General features: G+C 42.1%; 1 protein-coding gene across 1 annotated transcript; it reads right to left on the bottom strand.

The window, feature by feature from the left end:
* Positions 1-10: 10 nt before the first annotated feature.
* On the bottom strand, positions 11-21762 carry LOC104475880 (protein mono-ADP-ribosyltransferase PARP14). The gene is made up of 17 exons (XM_086750489.1): positions 21564-21762; positions 20318-20457; positions 20193-20226; positions 17709-17969; positions 16859-17095; positions 13523-15810; positions 11704-11940; positions 11252-11470; positions 10723-10786; positions 9589-9738; positions 8827-8889; positions 7328-7495; positions 5838-6044; positions 5141-5749; positions 4448-4593; positions 2968-3142; positions 11-1366 (listed from the first exon to the last, which is right to left on the bottom strand). Exons 1-17 carry the CDS (start codon positions 21760-21762, stop codon positions 1077-1079), a joined length of 5487 nt encoding a protein of 1828 aa, XP_086606615.1. The 3' UTR covers positions 11-1076.
* Positions 21763-23207: the final 1445 nt, after the last annotated feature.

Below are 23207 nucleotides of genomic sequence, written 5' to 3'. Positions count from 1 at the left end.
ATGCAACGTACCTGTTTCAAACTACTTTTATTAATATGACATGTATATGGTTTTTGATTGGCAGTTAAGATTATCACTGTAATTAAGTGTACAGCTTCCAAAGATGTACAAATGTCATTATTTACTTGCTTTACAGAACTTTAAAAATTTCCAAACTGAGCATGCCCCTGTACAGCACTCCCTGCAAATTGGTAATTCTACAGAAGGGTTAGTGTTTTGGTACTGAGCAGAAGAAATAAAGAGTCCCTCTTTACTGTCTTGAAATTTCCAGAAGCAATTACTTTCTACGTGGAAGTTGTATGTATGTAATGCGGGGGACTATAGAAAATGCCTAGAAGAAACGGGTATTAATGCAGGAATTTATGGCGAGGGAATAACAAAGTATGCCAAACAGCATAAGGAGGGTGAAACAATGAATGCAAAGTGTATGTTCAGTATTGGATTTTTTTTTTTCCTTTGGGGCTCTTAGCACCAACAAAAGAGAGTGGATACTTGAGAATGACTGAAAACTCTGCTGGCAAGAGAGGTTTAAAACACAGAGTATTTTAAATAAATCCTCACAGGCAGCCAGCCACCTGGCGCTTTACGGTGAATATTTGGAATAGGAACATGCATAGTTCTACTGACATACCCTACACCTCTCACTTCAGGCCATAAGTAAGGCAGAGCAGCTCCCTCTCTTACCCCATCCCCTCCGCTTTGCATAGGAAGAGGTCAGGGCTGTTCTCACAGTTCTTGCCTACATAGAATCACAGAACAGTTTGGGTTGGAAGGGACCTTTAAAGGCCATCTGGTCCAAGCCTCCTGCACGGAGCAGGGACATTTCCAACCAGATCAGGTTGCTCAGAGCCCCTCTGTATAACTGAACTTGAAATGCAAATATTGAAATACCATGTTCTAAAGTAGTTGCTTGTCCCGGCCTCATTGTGCTGATAATTTGAAGACACATTTAAACACATGGATAGATAAAGTAACCACTTCGGTTAAGAAACCTAGATGTAAACAAGAATCAAAAATTGCCCTGTTAATTCCCACATGTAGAAGGCACTAAAATTTTCCAGACTATTAAGAATATTCTATCTTCTGAAAGTAATAAGGTATTCAGGATATGCCTGAATGTCGTTAAATATGACAAACATTGTTGGATTATTCACATTATCAACCACGCTGTCATACAGGTCAGTAGGATCTGCTGGGTTCTTTGGTGGAGGAGTGACTAGCCCTCTGCTCCCAGTACAGTACTGCCCAGTGAGGACTCGAACCAAGTACATGTAACGTTTACCATTCATATCTGGTCTGGAATATGTATCCTGAGCAGAATAACTTGCATCAACAGCAAAGTAGGTTCCATTTCCAATGGCTGCAGCTGTTTGGAAAGACAACGTTTTCAAGTATAGTTAGTGTTCTTATTCCTGTAAGAATCTCTAAAGCTCCCCTTATTTTTAGTCTGCAGAAGTTATAAATTTGGTTGGTGTTTAAACAGCAAATTCTAGTAATAATCTTTTGTATCAGAATCAAATATGAATCCCATTAGATATCAGATCAGTTACACTCAGGTTTTGACTGAGTGGTGAAAGGAGTTCCTCTCTCTGTTTGGCCCGCAATCCACCAAACTGCAGATCTTCAGAGCCTTTTCAACTTAAAATGACCATGTAATTGTAGTTACAGTTTTCTAGTTTAACTTCTCCTCTGAAGTGTGAGGAATCACACTTCTTTGTCTGAGAAAGACTTATTTTTTCTAACAGTGGTAGAAAGCTGTTCAGGCCAGACAGGTCCTTCCTATCTGGCTGGTCTGATTGTTGGATATTTTTGCATGGCTACCCAGCCGGACAGCAGGGAAGCGTGCCTTTCCTGTCGTAAATTGTGGCTCAGATGGAGAGGTGGATGTCAATACACAGAGGGCATAGGGATCAAGGGCTCTTGCTTCCTGAGTAAATCCAACCTCCTGGCACTACCAAAGAGCAGGAAAGCAAAACTACATCTCCTCTGGTCGTGTTTTAAAACAAAATGGTGTCTGCCATTTCTATCTGTGCACAGCTTGATATATTTTGTGTATGTTGGGCTTCATTTTCTCAAGAAAATATCAGCTTAAGTACCTCTCGAGGATCCAGTTAGAGAAATGTCTACTTTTGGATCCAGACCACGCTGAAGCATCAACTAGACCTGCGTTAAGCTGTCTGGTTCTCTCAAGATCAAGTCAGACCTAGGCATGTACAATTAAATCTTAAGGAAAAAAACATTAAGAATAGAAAGTAAGGACTTCTGAAGTAAGGTTGCAAGACCTCTAAGAGCAACTAACACCTCAGTTCAGCCCAAGTTCCACTTCTTTGGATCCTGTCCTTCATCTTTGAATGCTACCAAATAATAAACACGACTGTACTAGAGGAACTGGACAAAACAATATTTGAACTAATGCAGAAAGTCCTTCTGCTAAATGTTTAATAGTTATCCCTAGCAACTATTGAAGAGGAAGAATAAATTCATTACTTTCAACTGATTTAATTTGCATAAAAATGGTAGGGGAGTGGGATCTTCTGATTGCTTGTGCCGTCCTTATCTCTGGAGGCAACAGGAGAAGTACCTGCACCTCTACCTTGCTACCTGCCTTAGGCTAAGAAGAGAGAGACACCAGCAGCTAGTGGTTGGTATCACAGCTGCGGACATGGAACAACAGTCCTTGTTCCTTTCTGTAGGCAGATCATACAAAACTTTTCTCAAAAGCTGCCCAGGCTTGATTTCAGAGTAGGTGAGCTTTTTCTGATACCCTCTAGATGGTGGCATTCATGAAAAAGGCATTAACTGAACAGGTTAATTCCTCTGTCCCTATAGGTTATGCTCTTGAGGTGTTTATTATTTTGTTCTCCAGCTTCATTCAGTCTTCATGTTGTGCTGACAGCACTACAACATGGACATTGCCTAGCACCTCATACATGACTAGGAAATTAACTGCTTTGCATAATGACTCACCATTCTTTCCAGCAAACCCACGATTAAATCCATTGTGGTTGATTGTGCTCAATGAGGATGCAGCTGTCCCATGAAATAGCAACTTCTCATTATTTTGATTTTTGTTCTTTGTACAGAGAGATATTTTTTTTATTTGGTACGTCTGCCAGAGGAAGGGATTTTGTATTCTTTCAATCTGCAAAGTTACAAAACACAACTATATTTATACCAGCAGGGACCGATATTTATCACGGCAGGGAAGCATTAAAACCAAACCAAACGGAAAGAATAACAGCAAGTTTCACTATGCCCTGTTAGTGTGCGGTTTGAGTTGGGGAACTGAATACATAAGCCTCCTAAAAGAAACAGAAACCAAAGTAGCTTACAAGAGGTCTTCAAGCTTGGTTATTTTTGGCATGCATTTGTCTTGCCTAGTAAACCAGGTACACAGGCAATCACGATAGCTGTGCATTGTCATTTTTAGAAATAGGCTGCTGTGTCACTGCTAGGGGCAGTGATGTAAGGTGCCTCCTGTACATCCCAATCATCTTTGCTGATTATTTTATCACTAAATGGTAGACTGTAGTGATAGCATTAAGTTGAATTTAATTTTCTCTTCTAGATCTCAGCTTGGAAGTCAAAATTACTTCCTTTATTGTGTAGCTTAGCAACTCATAAAACTCCTATATAAAAATAAATTGTTGCTGTCTCTCTATGCCAGCAGCATGGCTGTAGCTCAGGGGGAAACAGTGTATCTGCATCAAAGTATAATCCTAAAGGCATTGCTGTAACAGCTTTCCATTTTCAGTGGAAAAAGACTTCATGTAATTACCTGGTTTTTTTCCTATTGTACATTAATATCTTGTTCTATTGGTGTCTTAGTGACCATGCTCATTGAACCTCATGATGGAAGAAAATTTTTCAAACACATTCTCACTCTCAATTTCATTCTATTTTCTCCTATTTATTGCTCCTCCTGATTCTCAATAATTCCATCTTCTCCCTGGCAATTAAATCTCTGTGCACTTTGTTGCAGACTTTTCAGTAAGCAGGATCAAATCTTGACACTTGGGTTAAAACCAACAGTCTAGCCTGAAAGGCTCTTGCACCAACAGGGAAGAAGTAGTAAAATAGTAGAAAAGGTTTTTGACCAGTTTGCAAGGACTTAGTATTTTTCTTTGTGTTCTGAATGCGTTTGCTCATGCTTCCACTTCAATATAGAATTTCCTAATTGGAAATACCATCTTAACCAGTGAGTAACAAATTAGTTCAACACGGAGTAAAACTGATGGTCACTGGTTTTGCATTACTAGAAGGCAGAAATGGCAGGGCAAATCTGAAGACATTTCATTTGATTTATATCCATTCTGTACAGTGCTGGGGAGACTGACATATGAAAGGTGTATTAGTTTGTGGACACCTTACAAACAAATATTTGGAGAGTATATTAATGTTTTCATCCCAAAAATTCATTCCCCCCTCCCCCCACATAGGATTTCACCTTCTCTATGACACAGTTGGGACAGGTTTTCTTAAATTTGTTCTGAACTTCCACGTATTCCAGATGAAATGGATCGAGATTCACCAGTCTGACCCGTTCCCCTTGCATGTCTTTCCACTGCGGAGGGAGTTCTATTGACTTCTTATCTGCAAAACAGAGATTGCATTTTTATCACAGGTGCCTAGCTCAGTTTTGCAGGCACGGCTTACAAACTGACTGCATAGAGAGGGCTGAGAGGACAGTACCTTAGGCAATACTTTATTCCAAGAATACTCTCTCTCTTCAGTACATCACTGGCTCTGTAATGTACCGTTAAGACTTTACATTTTCTCCAGTCTAATTATTCCCATACCAATATCTAACTAAAATAAGTTTGAAAACCACAGAATTTTACACATTCTTCATACACCACCTCCTTTGTCAGACTTCAGCATGAAATCCACGCTCGCTAGTCACATACGTATGGACAATATTTGTATTTAAAAAACAGATGTTCCGCTTTCAGTCATACCTGCCACTGATTATGAAACTAGAACTGCTGGCTATGGGATGTCTGGTGGGGGGGAGGGGAGGGGGGGGAAGGGAAAAGCTATGAAATAGCTTACTACTTTGGAATATCTGAATTTGCATTTATCAGAGTTATAATTCAATAATCGCTATTAAAGGAGGTTTTATAACAAAGCTGCAATTTACCTTCATTTTTTGGCACACGTTGAATTTGTATAGTTTTTCCTTGTTCATCAGTAGCCTGTAGAGTATTCAGGTCCACTTTGTAGTTCTTCCTGTTAATTTTGACAGTAAGATGTTTTTTTTTAGCTATTTTGGCATCCTCCAGCTGCATATTTGTCAGTTTATCAAAAGCAACGAAGTTATCATTGCTTCCTGGATACCTCCATTCTACTAAGTTATAAGCAAGTTCTGCCTTGGATCGTTCTTCTTCAGTATCCTTAATCTTTTTGATCATTTTTTGAACTTCCACATAAACAAAACAAACATCCCTGCTAATACCAGAAATTGTAATGCGAGGGGGGGAAAGTTTATCTTCAAGCTCAATGGTAACGTGCTTTCTTCTCTGGAGATCTTCCAAAGCGTCAATTTGCTTCTCATCAAAATGTTCAATTAGCTCATCTGAAATACTGTTTTCAAACTGTTCCTTTAAAATTAAATTATTTATCCAGGACTCAGTTGCATCCACATTTTCTTGGCTTTCTCCACAAATTTGAAATGTGGCTAAATCAACTTTCTTCTCCAAAACCATAGGCTTTTTATTCTCAGTGGATTGTTTTTTGCCCCAAAACAATGCTGTGAAGAAATACATGTTAATTGTTAGTTTTAAATGAAAGATCTTTAGTTTTATGCGCCCATGCACACGGAAAACCCACCTACTTACATTTAAACATAGAGAACAATGAATCTGTTGTGGATACATTTGAATGTTCTCTTTTCTTCATGCTTTCGTAAAAGTCTCTGAGCATGTTTGTCTGGAAGATTATTATTTTAACTTTTTTCAAATGCTGTACCGATCTCTTGCTTGCAAATTCCACTATAGCATCCAGCATGTCATCAGCTACCTTTGCTGGACTCTGTCCTGCCTGACCTAAAGGAAAATAAAAGGCACGTATCAGTTAACAGTACTTACATCAAGGCAGCATCCAGAAAACAGAGACCGTGTCCCCAGCTCATACAGACTGGTGTCCCTCTCTCCTCCCCCATTATGCTTTCTGGCCAAGGCCCCAAGTTTAACCTCAGCTTTCCACCTAAGCCTGTGAGCTCCAAGAGTTGAAATCCTCCACAGACCCGGAAAGCCTTTCTGGGTTTCCACCCCGTTTACTCTGAGGCTCCAGCAAGCACTTCAGCCTTTGCATTCCCCCGGTATTTTTAAACCCACACATCACTAACTATCTCCATCTTTAAACCAGGTACCAAAGTAAAACCAAATGACAATCAGCAGAGGATTTTGGCACAAGCCTGCAGTGTATTTCAACATACAAACAACAACACCAAGCTCAAAACAACTGCTCTCATTCCCCTACAAGGAGCCTGAAGTGCAACCTAACGCTTATCCTGAAACATTGGTGGGACTCCTGCCAGTTTCAGCCACAGCATCCCTTGGACAGCCATCGTGACACCAGCACACAGATGACGTTGGTAGTCTGGAGGATCTGCCAGAACTATCACTGTGGAGTCCAAACACTGATCTACGCACCAGCTCCTACCCTAACCTGCCATGCTGAGCAAGGACTACCTCGCAACTTCTCTTTCCAGTCAAGGGGAGGCTTGGTCTGAGAAGGATACCTTGCTTTCCTCAAGCGCCGCTCCCTGAACTAATCACAAGCTTAAGCCAACTAAGCTAGCTTAGCTCTAGCCCTCTGCTGGAACAGGGAGGCTGAAACAAGACCTATAAAAGGTGTAAACTGCAGGTATTCTGTACCCAGCCCACAATTTCCATAGTCAGCCAGGCAAGGCTGTGGTGTCAGGACAACTCTAGCTTTCTTTGTGTACAAACCCCAACCCCAGCCCTTCCGTGGGGCTGAAATTCCAAAGTAAGGTCTATGGGAAGTCTGGAGAGAGGTGCAGGGTGGCCAGCTGAGATATTCAGTCTGGTTTGGGGCAAAATGTGTTTTATGGAGCAATACTTTTTCTTTGGGTGGTCTTGCTCAATCAATATTGACTGTAATATTTATACTTCCAAAAAAAAAAAAGGAGCATTTTTGAAGTGTGCAGGTAGTGTTTGGACTTACCACAATGAACTTTCACAAATCAATTTACGGAGCTTCTTGTACAAGTATACTGTTATTCTTACCAGAGGTATTAACTTCGTCCCAGTTTCTGAACTATCCCCCATCGCAGCCCTCATTGCTTTCCTAAGAAAATGCAAACCTGTTCCAATTGCTGGGAAGGCGACAGATTTGTACATCTTTAGTTCACACTCGTTAAGCACTTTGGAGACCTGCTTCTTCACGTTGTTATCATGAATCAAGTGGATTATTTTACTGCACAACAGGTTTCCACTGTCTGTAGTAACAAAGCCACTTTCATACAGCCCAGCTGGAAGAGAGAAGATAAAGAAGGAGACATAACATTTTCAAAGTGGCTATCTCTTCCGATAAGAGAGCTGGTTACATTGATGTTAGAAGAGAAGTGGGAAAAGTGGAAAGAAATCCACTGTGAGCTGTATTATCCAAGTTTTAGTTGATTCCAGTTTTCTCTGTAAATACTTTGATTGCAGAGTTTCTTTGAGAAAGGAATTCAAGTAACTGTGTGTTTTCTCATTTCCCAAGATCTCTGCTACAAAGTAGTTTCTTATTTAGTACAACTTAAGAATTCATGTTGAGTTTAAATACAGCTCACTTTTATTTACAAGCATGCCAACAGAACATGCACAATTCATTTCTATGAGAAATCCTTTCTTAGGCCACCTATTCCTTGAAAGCTTAAACTCTTATTCTCCAGCAGAGCTGAATGGTTAAAATAATATCATTAAGATAATGATCAACTCATTAAAAAGACGTTTGTATTTTTTTCAGAGCCCTCATGTTTGATTACAAACACCTCAACGTGGAGTCACATTGTGAGGATGAATGGACTGGTGAACCAGAGTTGCATACCACCTCACTGGTCACAGAGGTAACGACTGATCAGGCTGAGAAATGGGGACAGCCTGCAGAGCCAAAGACTGGAAAAAACAACTTTCAAGAAGGAGTTTTCTGGATAACTTCTGGACTCAGAGCAGGAATATTTTATTTATGCAACCAGAACATGTTCCTTCCTGTGCTCGTAGGGGTAAACCACAGTGAGCTGGGATTTTACTGCTCTACTGGTCTGGCAGAATGCAGACTACAGACAAATTCATCGTCAGGGTGATAAGTAGAGTTACATTATTTCAATTAAAAAATAATTATGTATTTATGAATATAAGCCCAGATTTGCTATTAGCTTTTAAAAGCCAGCCCTGCATGTGCTTAAACCAAAAGACAGTCTTCCACACCACTTTGCTCAGTTTCAAAACTTCAGCTCTCCTGTAGCTGACAATACGTGAGCTTTAAAATTGTGCTCAAGTCAATGCAACTGTTTCTGTTCTTAAGTCAGGAACATGCATAAGTAATTTCAGGGGTAAAGAACCTAAATTAGATTAATTTCCAAGGACTTATTAGCATCAGAAAACTATGGCCATCTCTTGTTCAGTTGTGAAAAGGAAAATTCTTAAAGCAGGTGTCACAACAACAACAGGACTTTTCAGAATTCTTAGAAGTGAAAGCTATTTTTTTTTAGATACAATAATTATACCATCACAGTAGAGAATTATAAAACAAATTTAAGTTTTCAGGAAGGACAAAAAAAAAAAAATTAATCAAACAAAATAGTATGCTTTCACATACCATATTGAGCACATTCTTCTTCTACCTGGGAGCCAGCAGCATCCATAATTGCTCTGAAGACCCCTTAAATTATACAAGAAAAGCATATGCATTCATTAAAGTCAATTTAGCTATTTCTACTCCAGACTCTACACCCAACTTGTGTACTCTATAAACACCCAAAATTCTCACAGGGCAAGATCTCACAAAGTGCAAAACCTTGCCAGTTCCCCTAAGTGCCCTCCATGACATACTGTACTGGCTGCAAGGAGAACATTGCCTTCATTATTGATTAGAAATCGACAAGAATAACTCCTATTTCATCATTCCACCAGCCAACAGTTTGCCCCTCACCGATCTCCGATTGCTTTGAATACCATTTGATGTCCTTCATGCTCACAAGTCACAATGTCACCAAAGAATCCTCTGCTCCTTGCAAGTCAATTTACTTAACCAGGGCTTTGGCTTATACTGGGACATATTAGGACAAAAGCAGTTTTGCACAACTATATTTGATCTAAAAATTCCCTTTTATTTAAGCATTTTTGTTTTTAAACAAGAAAAATCTGGTCAAATGCCTTCTGTTTGAGCAGTTTGGAAACAAAATGACATATTCAGGATATGTCAAAAACCTGTTTAAGATCTGTTTCCTGACCGATCACAACTCTCTCTCATCTGAAAAATACTTCATAAGAGTTTCACACATGGACAATTCTTTCCCCTCCCCCTGTCTAAAAACTAGCACAATTTTATCACTAAAGAGCTACAAATTCAACACAATACCTGATGTGGCATCGAATGTTGAATTTGATATGTTTACAATAACTTCTGTATCCTCCTTGGTAATATCTCCACTCATTACTTGGAGCGTAATGGCACCAATCTGCATCTCATGAACTCCCAATCCTTCAGTTGAAACAGGCCTAATGAAACCTGCAAGGGAAAGAAAAACACCTTAAAACACTTCTCCTCTAGTCTGAGGTATTATAATCTTCCACTGATGGAAATTTCAACTTAGCCTTTTGAGGAATATGCTCTAGATCAGTTTGATGGACCTAGGGAGTCCCCGCCTTTCTCTTCACTCCATTTCTGAAAGCAGGAAGGTGCCATATTCTTCCTGTTTAAGTACAGTGAAAGTGAAACCGTTTCTATTCCTGTAAATTCACACAATATAAATTATATATAAAGGGGACTCTTGAGGTTATCTGATCTGACCAGCTCTCTAACAGTTTCCTGGATTAACTCTTACAAGAAATGGAGTATCCAGCTTAAGCATTGCCAGTAATGGAGATCACATCACACTACTTTTGCAAGTTACTTCATCTTTACCCTCCCACATGTAACTGTAACTCTTAAAAAAAGTAAAAGTAACTGTTCCTTACTTCTAGTCTAAACCTATCTCATATTTTATCTGCTCGCTTAATTTCACCTCACTGATACTCAGAGCAACTGAGAAGACAGAGCTACATATTCTTTTGAATAAGCCTCTGATGTTGATACAGTTCACTCATGTTTTTGCTACTGTCACACCACTGTAAATTAATAAATGGAAAGGAAATTATCCATCCTGTATATCTCTATACAGGAGATCAAAGGTACAGAAATACATGGTATTTATGGCTTGTTTGGCAAAGCAAGTTCTTATACCATTTCAGCAGGACAAACTAATGGTTCTCCTACCAGGATATCCTCTTCCATGTGATAAGACTGGCTTCACTAAGAGATGAGCATGCCCTCAACAAAAGAAATTCCTTTTTAAGATTTTCACAAATGAAGTTTAAGAACACCAGTCCATTAGGAGGAAAAAAAAAATGCTCTGTATCTTGGTGGTATTTTGACTCTTCCCTGATACGTATAAAACCAGTTCATAGTATTTACATGCTCCCATGTCCCACCTCCTGCCCCTACACAACTTACTTGACTGTGGTGCTGCAGCACCGCAACTTTCAGCTACCCTACGTTGCAGTTCACTGGTAAAAGCCTAAGAAGAGGAAAAAAAAAGTACCAAAGATAGTATTTCAGAGCTTATATACCAAATATTTCTCTAATTAATATTAACAGTCATGTAGCTCTTGCTGAGCCACCTGACACATTTTACAGTTGTGCTTAGGCATCATTAACAACAATGGAAGCCTCAGCGTGGACAGTGTGATAACAAATACTGCCTTTGTGCTGCCAGAACTCCTCTGCCAAAAGACGAGTGAGCACCTACAGGTATTTATAGTGCCAGCAGCAAGGCCAATGTTGTCTGCAGCTTGTGCTTGCTGAGAGTTTATATCTCAGAGACACTGAATGAGACACTGGAGAGACATCCCACTGTCACTGGCCCACAGCAGTAAGAAAGTGCCAAACTATTCCCTTAAGAAAGCAATATAATTAAAATATATTGTTAAGGTGTAATTAGAACAGCATGTAACAGAGACAGCTTTGTCCTGAGAAGAACTACCTGAATGTTATCTATATCTTTTGAATTCAAGACAAAATGAACTTCCTGGAGAGACTGAGCGTGACTATGCCTGAACTTGAATACCACATCAAACATTAACTTAGAAACAATGGATTTAGGAAATGCAAATCCTCCAGTTCCAATTGCTGGGAAAGTGATCGATTTCAGTCCAAGTTCTTCAGTTTTCTTCAAGCAGGAATCGATTACACCTTCTAGGATCTGTAAAACACAGCAAAGATTTTTTTTTTAAAGGGAAAATCATTTATGATTAGTTCCATAGAGACTACGCTGGCATAAGGAAAAGATCTCAGTACATCAAGGCATCTTTAAGGTCGCTCCAACAGAAGTAAATTGAGTCATCTAAATTAACTATTTTAAATCCTGAAACTTCAGGATAAGACCCCAAATAAATCTGTTTTCAAAATAATTTTAAAAAAGTAATTAAAATGTACCTTCAGGTTCTGTCCTTTTCCTCCATCCCACATGGGAAGTATGGTATGAAGCACAAACTTGCAGGTCAGAGCACATCCACTGGTGCAAAGCACGCTCCCTTGACCAACAACCTGTCTTTGTTTTTCTTCTTCAAACTCTACATGGAGCATGGGTCCAGCCTTTTCCATCAAGGCTTTGCAAAGAGGCCCCACACCAAACTTCAGATCTGTGCCAACACTGTTGACAATAACATCCGTCTGCAACAAAATTACAATGACAATATCTAGAGCCAGACTTCAAGTAAAAATATGCATCGAGACTAACAGCACTACCAAAGCAACACACAACACGAGAAACAAGACACCAACAGAGAAATAATCTGGTTTTCAGCACAGCTTCTGCATACCGAATATTCCTGGACTTGTAGGAAACCACGGTAGGCAGCTTCAGGCCCACTGTGAGTACCAACACTGCGGGTATCTACGTGTGAGCAGGTCATCCCTCCATCCATCGCTGTCCAGCCCTCAGTGGAGGTATGGCTGTGACTCACTTCGTCCCCAAGCAGACGCCAATGTCCGGGCAGGTGAAATAAACCCAACCTCGGCAGTCTGCCTCATCCCCTCTTCCCAGAGCCAGCATGTCCTACATTTCCTTGTGAAGGACTGCTGCAGTATTGCTCCTTCTTCTCTAGAATCATCACAAGATGCAAAAATATGCATATTGTATAAGGTACACATAACGCAGAAAAGTTTAATGTCCCTTCCCTCCTTCTCACTGAAGTGGGATTGTCTACACCTTATCAGAAAAGCAGCGCCTCACGCACCAAAACCAGGTGAAGGAAAGTCGTTGTGCTTTCATGAAGTAAAACAGGCAAAGCCCTGAAGTCTGGTATTTGCTTTGCCTTTTTTCTACTGGTGACGTTTTAATTAGAAAGTATTTAAATGTGTGTCATACTGAGGGTTTTCTACATCTAGCATTGCTCTTTTATTGGAATAGTCTTTCATAGGCACCAAGCCGACAACTGAAGCAACTAATAGTGAAACAATAAGACGACAATAATAATTTAGGGAGATTCTAAACTCCCAAAGTATCAAAATCAGGGGCTGTTGAAAAAGAGAGATTTATCAAGATTTATTTGCATTGCTGAAGAACAAAACATAAAGGAAAAACTACGTCAGAGGTGTAAATTGAGTCTTGATGGTCTACACAAGTAGTAGTTAAACACTTTGTTAGCAAAAAGAAGAAAAAAAAACCCAGAGGAAAAAAAAAAAATGAAGTAGCCTCAGGTGTAGACCTTGGCAAAACAATCTAAGCATGCACTCTTCTTTGGGGTCGCTTTTCTACAGCCCAGTAACTTCTTCACAGACTGTGTCTTTAACCCATCCAAAAGAAGGGAACTTAAAAAAATAAGCAACATCCCCCCTGTTAGCATGACTCAACAGCAGCACAGAGAAGTGCTGACTTCCCGTAATATCCAACCTAGATAGCTACAGATCATATAAATACTTTTAGAAAGTATTAAAATATTTCCCTTTTAGAAAAAAAAAGCAAACTGTTTTACATGTTGACCTTAGATCTGGAGAACAAATAAAACCTAGAAAATGAAACATTCCGAAATTCAAAGCTGCCCACTAGAAACAGCTGCAGAGAGACAGGCCCCAACCTGAAATACATCAGTTTTGCAAGCTTGCATCCTTGTTTAAGTAGCACGTAACCGTTGTTTCCTTACATAGTAATTGCCTTGCAAAACAATATAACCTACGGTCATTCCTTTTCCATTTAAATGTAAAGAAGATCTTCACATCAAGTTAGAAAGGGATTGAAAAATTAAAGACCTACCGTGGCCTCCTGAACATTTTTCACCTTCACTAGGATACGCAGTCCATCATTTGTTGTAATCATGTCCGGATTACCTCTAGCCATCTGCAGATTCTCTTTTCTCTTCTCCCTGCGGCTTTCTCTCGGTTTACGGTTTTCCAAGCGTATTGAGGGGGATGATTTACTTGAAAATACTTCTTTTACCATCTCACTCAGAACCTGAACTGCTTCTTCTGAATCATCCACAAGGTGAATCTCCTTCAAGCTGCTGTCCCCCATGGATTCTTCCAAGGTCTTCTTGATGGAGGATACAATTGAGTTTGCACAAATCTGCAGTGGGAAGCCAAAAATCCCTCCACTTATAGCAGGCAGAGCTATAGAACGATGATTGTATGTTTCAGCTAGCTGTAGACTTTTCTTCACTGTCTTTCCTAACAGGAACACACACTTTTCTGCTTCCTCCTTACTCCACCTGGGCCCAACAGCATGAATGACGTTCTTGCAGGGAAGTTTCCCGGGGCCCGTGATAACCGCGCACCCGGCCTGCAATCTCCCATTCTTCCGCACCAGCGCATCACACTCCTGTTGCAGCGCTGGACCAGCCGCTCTTAACAGTGCCTCAGCAAGGCCCCCAATGTGCTTTAAGTCTTCATTAGATGCATTGACCACAACATCAATAGGGTAATTACACAAGTTACTTTTATACACTGCTACTACAACTCCATTTGGCAGCATTTTCTTGTGGTAGAGCTTTCTTTTCTCTTTATCATCAACTTTTTCACCCTTCTGTTGTTGTTGTTCTTCTTCTTCTAGCCTAATCAAACAGCCGAACTTATGCTTTGCCTCAACAACATATGAATCTTTCCTCTCAATGAAAAACTGTCTGGCTCCTGGTTTATCAATTGTCACATTTTTTGAGTAAAGGGATGAGAGAATTTTTTCAAACGTGGTGACTGCTGCCGGCACTTCTGCTTTTGGTCCACTCAGGGATATACACAGTGTCTTGGTGTCAAAATGTACTGTTACACCTTTCTTCCTCAATTCAAGATAAACACTGGATTTTTCCTTCTCTACAAACTGTACTACCACAACTGACTTAGCCGGGATTACTTTTTCCACTTGTGTGTTTCTATCTATAAAATCATCAAGTTTCTGAAAAACTTCTGTTACAGCCTTAGAAAACCCAGCAATAATTACTTTATTTTCTCTTCCAATAGGTTCATCAATGATTACAGTTTCCTGGGAAGAATTGTGTTTCTTATGCAAGGAGGCAAGAAGACTCCTCCACTGCTCCTTTTTAATGACCTCACCATCCACCACTTTGATGCACTTACATTCTAAGCCTGTCTTTATTTCCTTTTCTGCTTCTAAAAGATCTTTGGGACCATCTCCAAATAGCAACACAGTATCATCCTCAAGCTCATAAAAAGCATTGATTTTCTTCCTAGTGAATAATGTCTCTGACATCATTTTATGATCTACACGCTGTAGATAGAAGAAAACATGAGGATCAATGGTAACTGACGTACACGGCATGTTCAATATCTTTTCCAGTAAGTTAGCTTTGATTTTATATACTTCAGCAGGTAATCCACACAACTGAATAGTTTTTTTTGTTTCATCATAAAAGATCTTTAAGCACGGATGTTCTTTGCAAATATCCTCTTCGAGCCCAGCGTTGTGCAGAACAGCATATTTCCCTGGGACCACTGACACAGAAATTTCTATGCTTTGTTTTTCCCTTTCACTTTGCTTCATGGCCTTTTCCATGCATTCCCTCACTTCTTTCTCCGCATTGTCCACTGCTGCTCTGTTGCCTGCTATCACCACCATCTCCTCAGAAATATCAGTTATGATCAAAGCAACATCTTTCACCAATCTGGTTTTCACGTCTTCCCAATCCACTGAATTTACTTTACATTTTATAGCTATGTAACGTGACATGATACGTGAGAATTCAGTAGAAGCATCTTGCTTCCATGCCTTGATCAACTTCATCATTGGCTTTTTCCGCTCGGAGAGAGACGACGATGGGCACAACAGAACTTCTGGGTGTGCACAGTCTTTCTGTGGCCATTTTAGCTCACAATGGCAAACTGCCATTTCCTGGTTTATGTCTTGGATCAGTTTAGCCTGCCTTTGTAAAAACTGCCAGACGTACGGATCTAGTGGTACCCCAACGGGGTCTGGCAGCTTGATAGTTGGTCTTTCTTCTCCATAGAGAGCTGTTCCCAGGGAGTGGTAATACGGATGCACAGAAATCAGTGTCTGTTCCAGTAAATGCTGCTTTTCCAAGACAGTGGTTAGATCTAAAAGCGCACATACATACAAACACACACATGTCATTAACTTCAAACAAAGCAAATCGCTCTGTTCTTAGAACTATTACATGGAATAAAATAACTTTTTTTTTTTTTTCCATTTGAAAGAGCTATTTTCATGTCTTTCTGATTTCCAAATCACTCTGTAGGGGACAAGATAAGAGGCTTGGCTCCAACTAGTTCAGTAAATATGTTTGTGCCTGTGTTTATCTGTACAGCTACCCCTTGCTCTCATTTCCTAATGAAACCCCACCACAGAGCAGGGCCATACCAAGGTACTACTATGAAATCCTTCTCGCTCTCAACTTAAAAGAAAATTCTTTGTGCCAATGCATTTTTACCTTTTTTTTATCCCCCATTTCAGTTGGAATGGACAAAGGAAAGGAGTTATAATGTTAGCACGGACTTTACAATGATCCAAATTACATATTAACTTACTGTACAAAAGCAAACTCAGAGTCAGAAGAAAAACAACCACCTGGCAGATATCTTTAATTAAAAGTAAAGTAATTTACTACATCAGGAGTCTCCTAACGCAGAGATATTTACCAGAGGTTGTGCTGGCACAAAAACAGGACAGTGATTCGACACAAGGCACAGTAACAAGACTGTTCTTTAGCTCTACTCATCCCTGATAATGAAAATATTTGACCTTAATTAGTTTCTGAAAGCTAACTGTGAAAGCTGAGGTCATTGACAGATCTTGCTTCCTCTACCTGTGAGTACAATTAATGTTGTACTGCAGATAAAAGGAAGAAACATCAGTGAATGAGGAAGAAACATCAGTGGAAACAACCCATGCACAAAGCAGGTATTCAAATGAGCCTTTAGTAACACAAAAAAAAAAAAAACAGAGAGATTCTGAAACCCTAGACATGCAGCAGTATTTCTAAATACAGAGCATCTCCCAGGAACAGGGCAGTGTACGCTGGCTTTAGCGACAGCAAGCCAGGCTCCTCCTAACGCCCAGACTGCAGTCATTTTCTTTCAGGTCCTTCGCTTGGGAACACTTTGGTCAGACGAAGGACAGCATTACCTTTGTGATCACAGAAAGTAATGATGGCCGAGTTCTCCTCAGGAAAGAGCTGGACGTCTGAGACAGGCCCCCCTCCATTCCGTGGGCTCTCAAAGTAAACGGTGATGTAGTCTGTGGAAACGCCGGCCGGTATGTTTTCAGCCTTGATGCTGTGGGTCAATTCAAGAAGCCTGGCAGCCACTTTGAATTCTTTAACTCTCCTGTTTTGTGAACATTTTTTCACAAATTCTTCAGTATCTGTAAACAGAAGAGCAGTATAAACTGACCGTGCTTTCCTGGGTCATTATCAGCCCTGGCTACCACTTCTGGCAGAGAAATGAGCTGAGTCTACTTCTCCTTTTATCTGGAGCAAAACTGTCTTTGGTGCCAAATAACTCTATGTTGTAATACAGAAGGGGAAATGCACACAGCCATGTTATTCTCTGCTATTCACTACCCCTGTGTCTCTGTTCCTCTCCTATTCATCTCTTGTGTAAACTGAGCACTTCTCACTGTTTCACTGTCTTCTCAAATGAAGACTTTATATACTTCAGTAATTTGCAGAACGCATCTCCACACTCAGTCCGCTGCTAATTCTTCTCCATCTAACCCAAAATAAGACAGAGACAATGAAACATTACTATCCAACTTAAATTAATGAAGATGCCACCATTTCATTTTTTCAGTGTAACATTTGGATCACAGGCATTTTCATGGAGCTGTATATGAGACTTACATCTTTCTTGAGAGACTACAGTCCAGGTACTTTTTTAAAAGCTATCTGAATCTCTAACGGGAAAGGAATCAAGCTCTGAAAGCCATTATTCATACATATACATGGAAATGAATGATGGTGTTCATCCCGTCTTACCGATACTTTTTATAAAGGTAGCTACAGCAACATCTATTTCAGGTATTCCTTCCACAGTGAAGTCATCATCTACTGCCAGGCCGCTGATGTTCTCCAACAGCATACGTAAGCAGTTTAGACTGCATCCTTGTATGTTTTCAAACACCACTGAAGGTGACGTCTCTGCAGACTTTTCTGCGATGTTGGCCACTGAGACAGCTTCCTTCTGGAGTCCACGGTTCAGGCCAAAATTCTCTGCTTTCTGCAAGGCTTCTACATCAACTTTAACAGAAAGAGAAATAAGCTGCAGGACATATTGGTACACATTTCCTGCAGTAAGCGGATTTCGCTTACCCTTTCTCTCCTTTCCTTTCCTAAGAAAAGAGATCACCCAACTGATCAAATACTGCAAGGTACTCCAGGACATTGTGGGATCCAAACCAGCCCAGATGCGATGTTCTGCAGGGCTGCGGGCAGCTTTTTTCGTGGCACAAAATTAGCCATGAGTAAACAAGTCCAAGGTCACTGGAATGTCTCTGGGTCAGAGACATAAATAAAATAAAATCCATTGAGATAACTGGCCCCAGCTGCTCAGGCATTGGTAAGGGATGCAAGAGACCCTGCAGCCCTTGCATCCGTTTCTTAGCCCGGGCACAGGCATAGCCAGCCTGAGCATAGCCCGGGACATCCACAGGCACCATAGGCCACCAGTAGCTCTGCGTGACTCAGTGCAAAGCCTCCTGATGACCACTGTGCCCTGCCATCAGTGCGGCATGGCAGCACTAAAGGACCTATGTGCACAGAAGGCTGGCAGGGATGCAACAAAATTTTACAGTCAGAAAATATAACAGGGGTGCCTACTGAGTACCTCAGAAATCGAGCAGCTGCCAGAGGAAGGCACATCTCCAGCTTTGCAGACGGATGAGGGTGGAGGCAGGAGAGAACCTCCAAAGGGGAACAACGTGCTCCTCTGCATGCCTGAGTAAACTAAAAGTGTCACCTAGGTATGTGGCAACATAACTGTCCAACTGCAGGGTGGCAGGAGACTGGCAGAGGCCATAGGGTGCCCCAGGATGCTCCAGATGGCCACACTCGCAAGCAAAGGCAGCTCCCCACTCCTTGCCCCAACAAACACATAAAGGGGGCATAAGCCCCTCTCAGTTTGGTAAACCAGCACACCCCTGCACCACAGTGGGGAGAAGAACATCGAATGAAACCCTGGTGCTCACCACCCTCTGTATAAACCTCCAGGGCCACCATCTCTGGCCGTGGCAGAGGACACGTGCAACTGAGGGCAGAGGAGCTCAGTGGAGCAGTTGTACACCTGACTGGGGATGGGGGGGCAGAGGGTAAGGTCTCTACTTGCTTCTACTCAAGAACACCCAGAAAATCCTTACATCCTGGAGCAGTGCCAAACAGGCCAGTCGTGGGTGGCAGCCCCAAGGACAGAGACAGAGACGCAGGGTGGGAAGGCTCGAGGAGGTGGCAGCACAAACAGGCTGGCTCTGCCTGCTCGCTGCATTTACAAGCTCTCCCGAGGCACAACAACTGATACCAAACCCATAACATTTACAGAAGACAGCTGCCTTTGAAGGCCTACCAGCATAAGCCCACCAAGAGAAAAACAAAAGAACCGCAGAAGCAAAAGCTCTACAGATGATAGTTACTAATTTTCAGATTGCCGAGAGAATCATCTGCTCCACTATGTCCAATGAAGCCGGTACAAAAAAGCCAAAACTGAACATTAGGTTGACCCAACAAAGCGATTTAAGAGCAGCATCTGGAAATTTTCAGGGTCCTCTCTAGCATAACTAAAAAACAGTAGATGACAACTTTGAGTACCTAATTTTGGAAGGAGGAAAATCACCCAACATGGCACCAAACAAGACTTCATACAGAAAGGAAAAGATAGAAGGGTAATTACTGAAGAGCTTCCTGATTAACTGGTCTCTCTTGGGGATGGGTATTTACTCTTCACAGCTGCGCGTATATTTGGGTGCGCAGCACTGTTTTCTAGATTGCTTTCTGAATCACAAAGCTTGTGAGAATATTGATGAAAGAGGACGTAACCGAAGTCACTGAGGCACCAGAGAGATGCACCGGTTGCTTTTACGACTCTCCGAACTGTAGGGAGCACAGAGACACCAGGCCTGGGCCTAAGACCTTCAATCTAGGAGTTTCTACGCAGATCTGATCTTAGAGCAGTTATGTAGGATAAGAGAACTAAATCTCTCTCTGGACATGCTCCTCTGATTACAAAGGCTGTTTTAGAAGCTAAAACCAGGCACGTGGGCTAGGTTCGGCAAGGTGAACTCCATCCTTGGTGATCAAGTCTACAGCATCCCTGGCCAAACATCTTTCCTTGTATCACCTGCGCCAGGCTGCCAAACTAGCAGCACAACTTTCAGCACAACTCCCCGCAGAACTGGAGCTGTGTGTGGAGAAAAGCACCAACATTTTTGTTTTATGGAGAATCAGCACACAGAGCGATGGATAACATTTTACCTTTTGTTTCAAGGTTGCTCGTGGCATGCAGAGCCTAAAATAAAAAGAAAGCAAGATATCAGTGACTGATTTGACACCCTCACCACTACTTCAAAGCTCTGCTTAGGATTACAATTTTTATTCACCTTTGTGGTAACTGATTTTTCTCTGAATGCCTCCTCTTCAGCAGCTAGTGCTGTTTCAGGCTCTGTGACAATCAACTTCAGTTTTCCTTTTTCTCCCAAATACAGCTCATGAGACGGTCTCTCAAGAACTCGTTGCTTCACTAAATAAAACCAAAAAAAACCCAATGACAATCTGACAAGGAAGACAACTTTAAATTACGTACTGCTTTTCCACCATTACATTAGGACACACATATTGCCCCACAAAATGAAAGGGCTTTAAACTCTTAACACTAACTCAGCACGCATGAGCCTTTCCTCCTGAAAAAAAAAAAAAACAGAAGAACAGCAGCGGATATTATTTCTGCAAAAAAAAACCACCAGAAGCACAAAGTTCTGCTCCACCACACATTTCCTGGCTGGTGTCTGGCGGGCAGCTCTGCGCTGGGGGCCCCAGTACCGGCCCCACACCTTGCACACCCTCTTCCAGTCAGTGCCAAAACGGCTTGAGGTTGTATGTCCTGAACTTACCAGCTGGGTGAGTCAGCAACTGGGAAGCATGGTAAGGAAGGAAAAAACAAAAAAGTGTCTATATATGTGTGTTTATGCACATGTGTGTGCATGCATGCATATATATGCATTTAACACAACTGCAGCTAAACGCTTTCCACCTTGCTGCAAGTTTATATACATACATGCAAGCTAAACACGTACTATTTTTTAATATATATCTGTAGTTATAATATGTATTAAGTTATATTAACACGAGCCTTATTACTCCAAGTGCAATCTAGCGAATACTACTGTGCTTCAAAATTAATATAAATGTATACAGGCCCGGTAGGATATATTTATTAACTTATAGCCTAGTGTTATTCAAAATGCAATCTAGAGGCTAGCACTAGGCACCGAATTGAAGCGTATATATAGCAAATACACATTATATACTCTACATTGCATGTTATAGGATATATATGACACGTTACACGCTATAGACTTGTAGAGTACATACTAGGCAGTACACATTACATCACACGCAATAATTAAGTCAATATATAGGTATTTTAACCGGCAGAAAGTTACGACTCGTGAGTGACAACTTGCCACAGGCTCGTTCCTGTGAGGAGCCACACAGCGGCCCCTCCCCACGGGGGGAGCCGCGCAGCCCTCGGCCGCTCCGGCCCCCGGTTCCCGGTCCCCAGTCTCCAGTCCCCGCCGTCCCGGAGCCCCTCGCCCCTCACCCCTCCCCGCCGCCCCGGCCGCTCACCCTCGGGATGGGCGAAGCAGACGAGGAGATGCCCGGCCCCAGTCCCGGTCCCGGCACGCAGCTCGCACTCGCCGCCGCCCGAGCGCTTCTGGCTCTGGAAGTAGCAGAGCAGCTTCTTCTTCAGGGCGGGCGGCGGCTCGGGGGCCCCCCAGTCGCCCCGCACCAGCAGCGGGAAGGCGCCCGGCCGCTGCCCCGCCATGGCCGCCTCCCGGCCTCGCTGCCTTTCGCTTTCGTTTCCCTGAGCGGCCGGGAGGGGCCGGACGCCACGGGCGGGTGGGGCGAAGGCCGAGGTGGGGCCGGGGCCGTCACCGGTTCTTCCGCTGCCCCGGGCTGGTTCCGCGGATCCAGCGGCACGCTTAACGCTGCTTTCACTGCCAGAATTTCGTAAGACACCCAAAACTGCCCCAGGCACTTCTGCCGCGTTGTAAAATGTCCTCTCCATCCCCGTGCAGGGAGCTGGAAGCCCATCACACTGCCGGAGGAGCAAGATCCTCTCGTACTGTTTCGCCTCCCCCTTGGCGTTTAGATGATAATAAACTCGTTTGGAGAAGCAGCATTTTTCACTTATCACCTGGACAGAGCCCAGCGCTACTGGCTTCTGTGTCGTGCTTGATGCCCTAGGCACCTGTAACGCAAGAACTGGTGAAAAAACACCTTGGCCTCCACAGCTCCTTGGGGCAACGAAGAACGTGAGAACAGATGCGTTACTGTCTCCTTGAGAAAGTTCAGAGCGCTACAAGTGACCCCTCAGCTGCAACAAAGCACCCCGTGCCTGCACCTCTGGCTCCTGTCACACTGGGTGGACCAGCGACCGCAGGTATTTGTTACAGGGATCGATTGAATGTAGTTACTTTAAAAGCAAAACTTTAGACTTTTGCCCCCCACGCCTGTATCTTTATTTCAAGCACTCGGAATTCAACTGTCAGCACTTTTCCAGCGGTTAGAAAACTGACATAATCAAAGCAATAAATCCCGAAGCGAGTGGTTCCAGCCCTGTTGCAGAGGGAGCGATGGGGGGAGGTGTGAATGAACAGCCTGATGCTTACACTCTAAGATAGTTGCAGGTTCACATTATTTCACCTTGCCTGTCCTAGAAAATGTGTCCCCCGGCAATGTTTACCCTGCAGTGATTATTGTTCGTGTAGATACACCAACCCGTGGTAAAACTTTGAAGTCATTGCAACCTAACTCTGCAAAGCAAGTATTGGAAGATTTTCTCCTAATCATCCAACCAAATATGAAGTCAAACCTGATACATTCAGAAGATTCAAGGGTTTTTAGCATTTGGAGGTGCTGCATCACTCTACTTTGTCATTAGATCTTACAATATCTAAGCCTGAGAGGCGTATTTTTTATTCCGTCAATGTACTACAAAGATTATGTTACTTTGCTTCCTCCAACATGGAAGTCCGAAGTTTGGCTTGTTAATGATCATCCCTTTAAGATAACCCATTTATCAGCCTTAGCAACTTTTCTTCTTTTCTCCTCAAGATCACAGAAAGGTTGCTGCAGCTGGTATATGGCAACAGAAACACCTTCTCAAAATTAAATTTCCTGTCTCTCTTAGGCTATATAGAAATAACTCAGGCAACTTCTATAACCTTCTGTTGAACCTGCCAGGGAGGGTTACTGTATTAAAACTAA

The sequence above is a fragment of the Chlamydotis macqueenii genome, chromosome 6 (genome assembly GCF_036417535.1).
Source record: "Chlamydotis macqueenii isolate bChlMac1 chromosome 6, bChlMac1.mat, whole genome shotgun sequence".
In the NCBI taxonomy this organism is placed as follows: domain Eukaryota; kingdom Metazoa; phylum Chordata; class Aves; order Otidiformes; family Otididae; genus Chlamydotis; species Chlamydotis macqueenii.
This window is presented reverse-complemented; position numbering and strand designations above follow the sequence as displayed.